Source organism: Arachis hypogaea, chromosome 19 (assembly GCF_003086295.3).
Source record: "Arachis hypogaea cultivar Tifrunner chromosome 19, arahy.Tifrunner.gnm2.J5K5, whole genome shotgun sequence".
Classification (NCBI taxonomy): Eukaryota; Viridiplantae; Streptophyta; class Magnoliopsida; order Fabales; family Fabaceae; genus Arachis; species Arachis hypogaea.
Genome location: NC_092054.1, coordinates 135,804,619 through 135,817,858, shown reverse-complemented (window position 1 = coordinate 135,817,858; position 13,240 = coordinate 135,804,619). Strand labels below are relative to the sequence as shown.

The following is a 13,240-nucleotide window of genomic DNA, read 5'->3' as shown; positions in this document are numbered from 1 at the left end:
CATAAATATAATATATACTTATATTGTAATTATAAATATATAGTATGTATAAATATATAATTATATAGTATGCATAAAAATATAAATATATAATATATACTTATCTAAATTACATACTTGAATTCAAATATTTTTAGGAAATTTTGGTGCATGCGTAGCTTCTAAATCTAACACACGCATGAAAGAGGACTCTTTAAACGGGTGCTGGTTTGTTAATGTATTTGTCACCTCCGCCACATCAGTCTTCATGGTATCATTAACTTCATCATCATTTCATCTGGATCAACAACTTCATAGTTAATTTCGAAATCATCTTTTGTTATCACTGTTGTAATTTCTCTATTCAATATTTCGATCGACTTTAAATTGTTTGAACTCAATGTACAACTCGATAACACACATTTGTGATCGAGTTTCATAATAAATTGAAAACATCTCTTTCATGCTTGCATTGTCGGTGACACACTTCGTTTAAAAATGAACGAACCTACCAAATACTGATATATATATATATATATATGCCGATACAAAATGCCTGATACCGTCTTTGATAAAAGGAACAATAAAATCACATGAATTATTCTCGCATATAAATTTCACCCCCTTAGATGTTTGTAATAAGATATGACTATCATAGTATAATTATAGCATAACTCTATCTTTCATTTTTTTAAACCAGGGTCACTCACTCTCCTCAACTAGTTCATTTCAGTTGCTACGACCTCGCCGTCGGGATCCCTACCGCCGCGCACCGTTGTCGTTTGTGAAGTAGTCGCCATCAAGCCCAAGTCTATAGGAGAGAGAAAGAGGCTATCGTGAATCAGAAATGAGGAAAGGGAGAGAACCATCACGAAAGAGGAGGGGGAGGACGCTGTCTCACGGTGTGCCGTCGTTGCAGTAGCTGACCTCGTCGTCGCCGCTGCAATCTCCTCCCCGGCCGTGGTGGTTTTGGTTCTGTTCTAGCCATGGTTGTCGAGGAATACCACTGCAATCTCCTCCCCGGCCGGCCGGTGCTGAAACCGCGAACTTCACCCTCTCCATCGCGACGACGGCACTTCGAGTCCCATCATCGTTGCCCAGATTGGTGCCATCCACTGCTCATACATCAACCTCAACACCGTCAATCCCAATCACGCTAGGTAACTCCAAATATGCCTCTGAATCTTCTACTTGGTGAATTGCTTGTGTTGTCTTGTCCCGAATTGCGAAATCCTGTAATGTTGATTGAATTACTGGATTGATTGGAATTTTGGCTTGTTCTGTATTTACTGTTAAAACTGGAGCTGAATGATAGATCTGAATTTCTAGGTTTGAGATTTGAATTTCTGCTTGATCTGCACTTTCTGTTGAATCCTATTGTTGTTGTTGAGGTAGGAATTTGAAATTGAAATTTGATGAGTCTCCTTCTTCTCCTTTGATGTGAACTTATTCTGTAATTTATGGATTTCTTGTTGATTTTGAAGCTTTTGCTACTGTAGACTCTAATTCTGCAATTTTATATTCTGAATCTAAATTCCAAAATCGGAGATCTGTGATTATTGAATTCTCTGTAGCTAGCTTTGTTGCATTGTTGCTGAGTAGTGAAAATTCTGAGTTTGAGTTGGCCTGAATTATCGGATTGGAATTGCTGATTGATGAATTTGGTGCTGGATATGTTGATGTTGATTGTTGAATCTGCAAGGTTGCACAAATTCTAGTCCTACCCAAGATCTATGAAATTTAGGAAGTTATGTATGATATTTCTCAATGCTTCAATACTAGTTTTACCACTACTTAGTACTTACGGATTAAGTCATCAAATAATATATATATAGCCAAGTATTTGTCATACAGGTTAGCAAGTGCCACTTAAATTTGAAACATAAAGTATGTGTTGTAATTTTTACCATCCTTAAGGTAGCTAGGGCCTTTGGCTAAGCTAAATAACTGGAGGAAATATATCATACATACTCTAAATATAATTGCAAATTGCTTAGGTTGTTCTTGATTGTTGTCATTCATGTTATTAACATACATGAATAAAGAAACAAGAAGCTGCTTTACATCCGTAATAGGTTAAGGTCAAGGATTAATTTAATGATAGAACTAGTCTATTTAATGATACAATTAACTGAATTTATTTATTAAAATTTTTAGTTAAATTTTGTTACAAATGCTCCACTATTATTCACGTACTCATTCTGGGGATTGACAAGGTTGGGAAAATAGTAATGCATATTTCGAATGCCATTTTTTTACAAAATTGTTTAACTTTGATATGTTTTCCTGAGTTGCTGAATACATTAACTTTACAGACTTTGTTGGAGAGGATGAAGTCAATGTACTCAAACATAGAAAGCCTTTCTCCTGATCGAATCGTTCCAATTGTGGGGTTGAATATCGATCGTATTGAAGCTGCAAATAGGAAACTTGTGTTTTGGGACTTGGGAAGTCAGGTATGGACATATGTTAAAAGGATGAATGATTAATAAAAATTGAATTGAATTTTGCTTGTTCTGTATCTTGTTTTGGATTGATTAAAATGAATGATGGAATTTTTATTGTTGTTAAAATTTTTGTTGTTGTTGAATATTCATTCGATTAAAAAGAGAAAAAAGGAACTAAAAGTAAAGTGTCTTATTTTCAGTGTTGGAGGTCTCATTTAATTTGAGTTGAACCGTTTGGTTATGTTGGCTGTGTGATTTTCTCACATGTTTGTGCTAACTAAACAATTTGAAACTATAGGTACTAGAGACAGTAAAGCTCAAATTTTCTAGACAATTTTTTAAAATTGCATTAATTGACATCATATTATTATTGTTGGTCGTCTTTTCAGGTGTGTGTCACTTATTAGAAGCTTTTCCATGAGAAAGAAGATGTATGAACATGATGGAGTTTGTAATTTGTAGTTTATATTTTGGAAATTTATAATTTCTTATTTTTCTTGTCCTATGTATCTATCTAGTTCATTAGGGTTCTTCAATGTGTCTTGTTAGTTTGTACTTTAAAGTTTATATGTTAAAGATTTATAAAACAATCTTAGTTAAATAAAAGATATTTGAACTATCTATGTTATTATATATTATATGAATGTTGACTTGTTGAGTAAATTAGTTAATATATTAATTAGTTAAAAAATAATATAATTTGAAAAATTATACGTGTAATTTGTATTAAAAAAATTATTACAAAATAAATAATGTTTTGTAACCAAAGAAAAAAATATTATAAAATCAAGTTACATTTTGTAACAAAATTTTATGATAGGAAAAAATATATTGTTACCAAAAATGTTTTGAAGATCAAAATTTGTTATCACTTTTGTAACGATTTTTTATTTTTTGTATAAAAAAAATTTGTTATAAAATATTACTTTAAATTGTAACAGTTTCATTTTTTGTTATAGAAACTTTTTGTAACGGGATATACTACAACGACCCCTTTTTTATTACAAAATCTTTTTATTTTAAAATTTCAATTTTTTGTAACAATTTTTTTGGTTACAAATATTTCTTTTTCTTGTAGGGAAAGAAGAAGAAGGACGAGCAGATAAGATGGAGAGGATGAAGCTTGCCTTGGAAAACCATGTGTTATGTATACAAATTGGACTCTCAGAATTCACAATTTTTACCCATCGATTTGGGTTTTTAAGATTATGAATTTTTTAAAACATAAAACCGACCACCGATTTACTCTCCACTTTAAAAAAAAATTTGCACAAAGAAATTTGAAACTCCGATTTACTCTTCACCACACTATAAATCAGACCTTAGGTTTTGTGTCCCAATCAAATCTGAGTCTCCAATTTCTAAATTCTAATTTTAAAAAAATTACATTTTCATATTCATAGAAAGCACGTCACTAATCCATAATCGTGCATAACACATACTGGATTTTCATTACTGAAAAATTTAGTCTCGATTATGTTATATATATATTTTTGTGACCTCAAACGTTTTTCATATATAATTTATAAAAAAAAAATACATTTTCATATTCATAAAAAACACACTACTAATCCATAACCGTACGTAACACATATTGAGTTTCTATTACTAAAAAAATTAGCCTCAATTTTGTCGTGCGTATTTTTGCAGCCTCAAAAATTTTTTATATGGATTTTTATCATTTACTCTATAAAAAAAAAGTAATCATTTAGTTGTTTGGCTATATTATTTATGAAGCATACTTGTGTTAATATATAGATGACTAATGGTTTCAGTTATAAAGCAACTCAACAAATGACACCGCTCAAATTTTCATAAAAATAAGATTTTATCTTTAATTTATAATAATAATAAATTTTCTTGAATAAAATCGATCTTCTCCCTTTTTATTTTTTTATTTTTTTGAAAATGAGTCATTGTTTATGTTATAAATGATAAAAATGATATCCATATTAAAACATTTATCAAATTAATAATTATATATTTATGTATAAATATATGTATCATTTCATATATTTTTAATATATAATTTATATGAGTAACTAATTTTGTATACATATAATATGAATATATAAATGATTCAATCATATTATATTATATTATATATATATATATATATATATATATATATATATTAACAACACTTATAAAATATATATTAAAATATAAAATATAATTTAAAAATAAATATATAGACACATAAATATATAGTAGTCGATTTGGTAGTTAATTTTTTGTAGGCACACACATATAAAATTATATATATTATATTTTTTCATATGTTTCTCTCTAAATATAAAAAAAATGTGTTAAGTATGATTTTGGTCCTAAGATATAAGCCAAAAAATTTTTTCGTCTCCAACTTTTTTTGCACAAAATCGTCCCTAAGATTTAACTTGGTTTTAAAATTATCCTTACCTTAAGGACCAAAATCGTATGGAGGTGGTGGCGGAAGCAAAGGCAGAGGTGGATCGTGGATAACTTCTTCTTCTTCTTCGCTTTCCCCTTCTTCTTCTTCCATTCCCCCTTCGCAGGAGTAGAAACACTCTTTTTTTCTTATTTTTCTTTTTTTTAGTTTATAATTTTTTTGTTATGGGTAATTTGGTCCAAAATTTTAATATTTAAGTAAAAAGAATGATTTTAAAATTTAGTTTTAAACTTTAGGAACGATTTTGTATGCAAAAAAATATATAATTGATTAAAAGTTAAAACAATAAGTATTTACTCATTTTTAAAAAAAATATATCTATTGTATATTATTTTTAGAAGAATATCAAAATAATTACCTTCTTATAATTTTCATTATACATAAAAAAATAGCAGTTTACTAACAATGAGATATTAATTAAGAAATTAAAAGAAATTATAAAATATAATATTTTTAGACAATAATATGATAATGTTCTAAAAAAAATCTAATAATCTTAATTGTATAGGTAATTTAGTAGAATGATATTTTATTATTGAATGTTAAATAATAGCATGGAATTTAAAAGAGTTTGATCAATAATGTTTTAATTGTAAGTTTTTTATTTATTTTTTCTATAAAATTCTGTTTGTAAAGCAATTTATTATTTTATTCTCCTTGTTCATAAGTAAAGTTTTATGCATTATTTATATCTTCGTATAAACCACGATACTATAGCCGTTTATGTGTATTTGTGTAAAGAGATCCGAAGATAACCTTTTTTTTTTATTTGTTAGTAATATTGAAATATAATTTATTTGATGGTGTAAATTGCCCCTAAAACTATGTAGAGTTGTCTGAATTGGTAAGAGGAACACAGTGAATTCGGCGTTATTTTTGAGATTAGCTTTGACTCAGCTTGTTATTGATTTATTTGATGCACAAGACACATGTTCTTCTTTTTTCCTTCTCTTAAATCAGCGTCAAAATCCACTTCCATTTTCCTTCTTATCAAAGAAAACAAAAAGAAAACAAGAACATAAGTGAAGATGCACAGGTCTGCAAGCTGGAACAGGTTCTCTGATGATTACTTCAAGCATTCAGCAATAACTCTGTCTCCAGGGCACAGATCATACTCTGTTTTTGACACCACCACTTTGCCAACGTATGATCCCATTGCTGAGTTGGCAAAGAAGGAGAAAGCACGTGTCAAGTTTGCAGAGAATGCAGTTCATGTTATCCCTTTTGTCCTCCTTGTTTGTGCCCTCGCTCTTTGGCTCTTCTCAAACCCAGGTGCAGAACACATTCCACATCATCCATTCCTCGGAGATTTACTTCTTTGAATATAATTAGTTTCTATAATAGGTCTTAAGTGACTATTGTTATTGTCATGTGTATCGTGTTCCTTCTCTTTTGTTTCTTCACTCTTTTGTCTTTGTAATCTGAATTTGAGTCTGTTACAACATGTTACCGTTATGATATGCGGCCTCTATAAATCTAATTTTGAACCTAACTTGCATAGAATCATAGATCATGAATGATAGTTTACTTCTGCATTCACTAATTATGAACTATTTAGTAATTTATATTCTTAGGTCTGATTTGATAAAGTTTATTAAGAATGTGTTTGTATTTTTAAAAATACAAACAGTTCGTCTTGTGTCTGTGTTTATAGTTTTAAAATATTAGAACTTCTTTTTTTTTTGGTGACTATATTAGAACTTCTTTTGAAAGTACCTAAACAATTATTTTTTAAAATTAATTTGTGTTTATTAAAATAAAAAAAATTAACTTGTATATTAATAAATATTTAGATTTATTCTTAACTAATTATTGATGTTAAATTTTTTATTCACAATCAAAATTCTTCCTCTAGTTTTGTTTGTTATGGTTATTTTAAATTTTAAAAATTATTTTATCAAACACAATAATTGTATGCATTTATAAAAATTATTTTTAATTTGATTTACCAAATATAAATGTTATACTTCTTACAAAACTATCTTTCAAAATTTTATAAATTACTTATGAAAATTGAAATTTTACCAAATCATCATTGATAACACTTGGAAGGAATTCTTGATCTCATCATGCTTATGAGATTAATGAAGAAATAGACATGCATTAATATAAGAAAAAAAATATCATGTATTGTTTACTTTCTGACTTTGAATTCTATAACACCACTATTTTAAGCTCCATTTTTTTTTCCTTTCCTTTCTTTTCTTTCCTTTTCTTTTCTTGTTTTATATATAGATGTGGGAATGATAGGAGATCCAATTGGAAGAAGCATTGAAGGAATGAGTCTTGAAGGAGAAATTGAAAATGACAGCGATGGTACTCAAACGGGCTTCTTACCTATTGTCAACCCAGATGACATTTCCACAAAAGATTTTGCAGCTGATAAACTTTCCATTCATCTAAAAAACTTTAAGTAAATTATATGCTTCAGTTAAAAATTGAAGTGCAAGTACTTCTACAAATCTACAAGGCAATTCTAAGCTCAAATTTTTAACTATTTCCCACTTTGTATTATTCTCTGTTAGAACTTAGAAGCAATGGGGATGGTCCAAAAAGGTGAAATGGCAATAGTCTTACATTTAAGTATTTAACTAATTTACTAATTATTAGAAGTATAAAACATTCATATATTTCTCTTTTTATTAGTTTAAATTTTTGAGTAAATAATTTCATCACACTAATCATAAAGCTCTAACAATTACCGCTAAATATGTGGGATTTTTATAGTCCATTCTTTAGGGTGGTCATTCTCATTCCACTTGATGGCTTTAAGTTAACGTGGTTGAAAATAATTTCTTTTAAATTATATTATGGGAAATAAAAAATACTATGCTTTAGTCAAAAAAGTAAAATAAATTTAAAAAAATGCCAAAACATGAGACAAGATCAAATATGTATATATAAACAATTTAACCAACCATCGCATATAGAAATATATATTTGACATCTCATAAGTTTTTTTTTATTATAATACTAAACAAGTTTAGTTATTCGTTTATTACCGATTTGATTATTCTCCTGTAATAAGTTTGATTATTCTAATAGTTGATTATCTAGTTAGAAAAATATGCGAATAATAAATATACATAAATATATAATAGCTAAGCTAATTTAATAGTTGCCAATGAGTAATAGTTCAAATGGTATAGTCTCTCTATACTCAATTAAGAGGTTGTGGGTTCGAGTCTCCTATCTTTGGTAAAAAAAAAAAAAAAGCTAATTTAATAGTGACATAGTCTCCTCGTATTTACTTAAGAGGTCGCGGATATCTTTGGTAAAAAAAAAATTAATAATTAATTATTTTTGTACATAAGACTTTTTTGTATTATTTTTTATTTATATTCTTAAATTTCCTATATATAAAGACACACACAAAACGTGAGCACTCTTTTCAATTACTATATTTGAAATTTTGACTCGGAAGTCGGAATCTTCCACTAGACCTAGTTCCTTTTACTTAGATTTCTTTTCTTTTCTTCTTCGTTGTGGAATTGAAGAATATCATGTTTATATTAGATTAAAAAAAAAGGATGAAGAACAGTTACTTCTTGAACTAGATAATTAAACCTTCAAAGTCAAACCTACTTAAAGCCTTATTTGCAGTGCAATATGGTTTAACCACTGGCCAGCTAACGTGACCAATGCATCACTCAACCATCTTGATAAAATTCACATACCAATTACCAAGTATCATTTATTATTTCTTGCAAATTTATTAATTTTTTGGGAGTTAGGTCATCTGAAAAATGAGCAAACTTCCAAGTAGTTATATATATCTTATGTTATATGGACCCGCCCAATAAAACTTATAAGTTAGTTCCATTTTTTTCAGCTTAATAATTAACTCTATGATCAACATGGCAAAGGTGCTCCTGTCATGTCTTCTTCTCTTTGCTTTTGTGGTGGTGTCATGCTCAGCCACCACCTACACTGTTGGAGATACCTCTGGCTGGGACATTAGCACTAATCTTGAAACTTGGGTTGCTGATAAGAATTTCAAAGTTGGTGATGCTCTTGGTAAGTACTTAATTAATGTTCATTTTCTATATGGCTCATTTTTGATACAGTAACTTCTGAAATGCATTATTGTTTATGTTAGCATTTGTACTAAATTTGTCATATCAATTTTGAGGGGATGGAATTCAATAGAAATTGAAATATTAAGAGCAATAAACATGTAACTAAGAATCAGATTTTATTCACAGAATTTATAAATTTTAACTTATACGGGTATATTTTGATTTGATTTTGCAGTTTTTCAGTATTCATCATCCAATAGTGTAGACGAAGTTACAAAAAAGAACTATGATACATGTGACACAACCGATGTGTTGGCGAGTTATGGAAATGGAAACACTTCGGTGCCATTGACACGAGCTGGGGATAGATACTTTGTGAGCGGAAACAGGTTGTATTGCCTTGGAGGGATGAAGCTCCATGTTCATATAGATGGTGACGACACGACGCTTTCACCGGCTATGGCACCTAATGCTGTGGCCGGATCTGACCAAAACCCTGCAACTACATTTCAACAGTCTCCTTCATCAAAGAAGAACACACCTGTTTCAAATGGAGTTGTGAATTTCCCACCAAATATTCTCAGTTTGGTTTACGTTGCTTTAGTGGCTGCTACTTTGGGATGATACAAATTTAGAGAAAAGTTCACGTTAATTTGACAAAAAAAAATGTAATTTTGTTATGTTTTGTTGGAAGAGTCATCCACAACATACTTTATACATGATTGTTGTTGAACACAATTGAATGATAGACACTTTGATGTTTTTATGCATAACAAAGTTGGCAACTTGGCATGTTAGTTTACCTCATGAAACTGTTTTGTAGAACATTTGAATCATATGCTTTGCCTTGGAGGCAGAGGGGCTTTTACTTTAGATTTTATTTCTATAGTTTGTATGTAATCCACCTCACATAGCCCTAGTAGATTGAATTTGAATACTTTGTATGAAATTATAAATTCATATTTTAATGTCACTAAATACAGGAAACAAAAATGGTTTAAAACTACTTGCATTGTATACACTATTTGGAGTTGCACCCTTGATTTCCAATGCAATCCTAATAGCTTTATTTTTGGGTTAAAGAAACTTTTGTCTAACACTTTAAAAAAATGGCAAACCTAATATTGTGTTAAATTTAATCAAGCTATATAATAAAAAATGAAATAAGGTGACAAAGACCATGTAAAGACATTAATGTGTTGTTCAAGCAGTAAGTCTTATAACATCACAGCATACAACCAGAGAACCGTTAACTAATTATTACTCCAGTAATGGAAAATTTGGTTTTCCGTTTGAATTTTCGACGGAAACAAATGTCAAAGCAATAAAGCAATAACCTAGCAACCCAAGACAGTTCAGGACCCCCCAACTGTTCTTATATGCTATGCAATCTCATCTTACAATGAGGACCTATCCTGATGCTGTCTTCTTTTGCTGGAAAATGACTGCATAGACAGGAACCGCGACACCAATGCTGAAGCCAGTGAACACTGCAAGGGACATTTTCAATCCCTGATTGGTCATCCTGTCCAAGTTGTACATGTGCTTTGCGTGCATGTAGTATGGCTCATCATGGCCATGACCACCTCTCTTGATGCCAGTAGAATGGAAACCTCGGCTACCTGCCACAGTGCAATGACATGAGGTTAAATTGTGAAAACTGTCTTTCCTAAAAGGTTTGTGAACAGTATCATTCAATCGTTTGTTGAATAATATTTCCCTTCATTCTCCGCCATTTTAAAAATCAGATTTTGCTAACTAAATCCAAAGACAAAAAGCCTACTTTATTGTCAACAGCAGTTTTTTACAACACAAGTAAAATCTATCTTGGAAAATATGAAAAAGAAGGGGGAAAAGTAAGTCCTCAGTTTGCAGCCTCATAATTGGATTTGGATCCTCTAAAGTGAGGATCTAATCATACTTGAAACATCTATAACTACTACCCTGACTTTAGACGATTGAAATCCCTCATAAGCAAAATGAGGATGCGGTTAGCAAATGATCCAAGAAACAAGAAACATAAAGCACTTTAGGCTACATAGACATGGTGGGATAGGACGAGACAAAGACACTAGCGGCCTTCCTTCTGAGATGCAACTAAGACAGTGTATTTTAGTCCCATTGAGTCTCTCTCTGATTCTGTCTTAGTTCAACCAAACATATTTGTGTCCTACCATATCCATGAATAAATGTTATATGCACACAAAAATTAGTCACCAAATCAACCAATATATATTGTTTATAGATACTAACATTCTATATTTTGTATTTCAATATATATTCTATAAGGTGGCTGAGTTTTGAGTTTTGAGTTTTGACATACACGTAGCATGGCTGCTGTCCATAAACACTAACCAAACTACTCTAAAGACCATAGATGTATTTGGCATGCCATAAACATCACACAACAAAAATGTCAACCTTAAAAATTCAGACCTTTCCAGAATATCAAACAATTCAGAGCTATAACCAAAACACATAATCATAGATAAATGACTGAAGAAACCATTAATGTTTTCCAGTTTTCAGGATTTAATTTCACTGTTTCCCCTTTACTTTCAACTGTTTCCTTGAACAAAAATCTGAAGGAAAAAAATAAAATAGTAAACGCGACAATCGAAGACAGAAACCACACAGGCCCCAAATTCCAACTAATTCATCATCTAACTCGAAGCACAAACACCACATCAGAAAATAGGTTAAACAAAAGGAACCCTTTTTTGTTTTCTCTAATTTTCCTAAAGCTCAAGCACATGATTCACATCAAGCTAACTCAACCCTAATACCAACTGGAAATTCAGTGTTTCATAATGGATCCATTTCAAATATGACCACGCCATTTTGCAAATTTCCTTTTTTTTTTTTTTCATAAAATAAAAATAAAGAATATTAATTTGGTAGAAAAAAATTGAAAATAAAGAGAAAAAACCGGTAAGAGAGGAATTACCAGATGACGATTTAGAGATGAATGATTGAGAGGAGCGAATAAGCTTTGCTGCGGATCTGAGAGCGGTGTTGGAAGCCATGGCTGCGGAAAATAATACCCTCTTCGACTCAGTTCTCTTCTCTTCTCTTTCCACAGGCGCAAAATTAATCAGTTCTATTTCTTAATGAAAACTGGCCATTTATATTGTTATATTAATTATATACCTTATCAATTTATATATTATATTTATTAATAATTAAGACGACCAAAAACACACTTAGTTCTTTTTTTTTTGGAGAACTTTTATTAAAATGTTAATTTGTTTTTAAATATTTGAATATAATTTACTTGTGTTATAGGAACACGTTTTAAAAATATAATAATAAAATTTTTTAATATTTTTAATATATTTAATGTATTAAAAATGTAAAAAAATTCATTTTTACAATGATTTTTATGATATATTTAATCTATGTTTTTAGGAAAAAAATTAGTAAAATTCTAAAAATTTTAAACTGTAAATTTTATTTATTACATTTTTGTTGTTGTAATTGAAAAGTAACAAATATTAAATAAAAAAATCAAACATGGAGCACCATATTTTGAGCCGAAAATAGCTCTAGTATATTGACATGGGAGCTGGGCTTGGATCTTTACGAGTAGTGATCCCGTGATTTTGTTGGGTCCAATGGTATTATTATTTATTGGTACAGCAAGTGGAAATTAAAACCGTTGTAATGCCCCGATCCAAAAACACACTTGAAATTCTCCTGTCCAAAAATCACTGACGTAATGCTGGAAACTAAAAAAAAAAAAACATTTGTTGTAATGTTGAACCTATTGTGTTTTCGCTCTAGTACTTGTTTATTTTGTATAATGAAATTGAGTTATCTGACAAAAAATAAATAAAAAATAGTTTTTTTTTCCTGAGCACGCGAATTTGTTGCAGATCGAAGCTCTGTTTAAAGATTTGTCGTTGGCCAATGGATTGCTATATACATGAAACGGAATTCAAAATATCGACATTTGTTTAAGCGGCCTAAGTTAACCATTTGACTAACCCAAGTTGGTTAAAAAAAATAGTGGTGCACCACCTGCTATATAATCTGTGCACTAAGTTGTTATAATTGTGAGATGATTGGATCTTAAGAGTCCTATAGTTCTAGCAGCTTCTTAAGTTAGGCATCTACATTTGTAATATCGATCGTTACAAGAAAAACGTATAGTACCGTCAGATTTATTACAGAATTTTTCGTCGGAACCAATCCAATAGTATAATTCTCCCCGATAATCAATTGCTGTAGTATTTTGCGATGAATTCTTTATCTAAAAATTATTTAATTACCAACGAAATTTTTTCGTCGGTAATTTTGGCATTTTCACTATTTTCTTTTTTGCTTAATTACCGTCGGAATCTTTCTCAAAGTAAATTCAACTTTTT

At 30.0% G+C, this 13,240-nt stretch overlaps 3 protein-coding genes across 3 annotated transcripts; 2 read left to right on the top strand and 1 right to left on the bottom strand.

Moving 5' to 3' along the window:
• The first annotated feature begins 5,630 nt into the window (after nt 1-5,630).
• On the top strand, nt 5,631-7,351 carry LOC112777327 (uncharacterized). The gene is made up of 2 exons (XM_025821677.3): nt 5,631-6,126; nt 7,084-7,351. Exons 1-2 carry the CDS (start codon nt 5,883-5,885, stop codon nt 7,269-7,271), a joined length of 432 nt encoding a protein of 143 aa, XP_025677462.1. The 5' UTR covers nt 5,631-5,882; the 3' UTR covers nt 7,272-7,351.
• Nucleotides 7,352-8,619: 1,268 nt separating this feature from the next.
• On the top strand, nt 8,620-9,650 carry LOC112776502 (stellacyanin). The gene is made up of 2 exons (XM_025820686.3): nt 8,620-8,871; nt 9,109-9,650. The coding sequence occupies exons 1-2, from the start codon at nt 8,703-8,705 to the stop codon at nt 9,495-9,497; spliced, it is 558 nt and encodes a 185-aa protein (XP_025676471.1). The 5' UTR covers nt 8,620-8,702; the 3' UTR covers nt 9,498-9,650.
• A 387-nt stretch (nt 9,651-10,037) lies between these two features.
• On the bottom strand, nt 10,038-12,126 carry LOC112776503 (uncharacterized). Its single transcript, XM_025820687.3, has 2 exons — nt 11,821-12,126; nt 10,038-10,495 (listed from the first exon to the last, which is right to left on the bottom strand). The coding sequence occupies exons 1-2, from the start codon at nt 11,897-11,899 to the stop codon at nt 10,284-10,286; spliced, it is 291 nt and encodes a 96-aa protein (XP_025676472.1). The 5' UTR covers nt 11,900-12,126; the 3' UTR covers nt 10,038-10,283.
• Between the last annotated feature and the right edge of the window lie 1,114 nt (nt 12,127-13,240).

Bases quoted from the DNA above. Each gene is read 5' to 3' on its own strand.
- LOC112777327 (XM_025821677.3), top strand. From the start codon at position 5,883: ATGCACAGGTCTGCAAGCTGGAACAGGTTCTCTGATGATTACTTCAAG. The intron at 6,127-7,083 runs GTGCAGAACACA...TTCTTGTTTTAT, and splicing joins TTGGCTCTTCTCAAACCCAG to ATATAGATGTGGGAATGATA.
- LOC112776502 (XM_025820686.3), top strand. From the start codon at position 8,703: ATGATCAACATGGCAAAGGTGCTCCTGTCATGTCTTCTTCTCTTTGCT. The intron at 8,872-9,108 runs GTAAGTACTTAA...TTGATTTTGCAG, and splicing joins CAAAGTTGGTGATGCTCTTG to TTTTTCAGTATTCATCATCC.
- LOC112776503 (XM_025820687.3), bottom strand. From the start codon at position 11,899: ATGGCTTCCAACACCGCTCTCAGATCCGCAGCAAAGCTTATTCGCTCC. The intron at 10,496-11,820 runs GTAATTCCTCTC...GCACTGTGGCAG, and splicing joins CATCTCTAAATCGTCATCTG to GTAGCCGAGGTTTCCATTCT.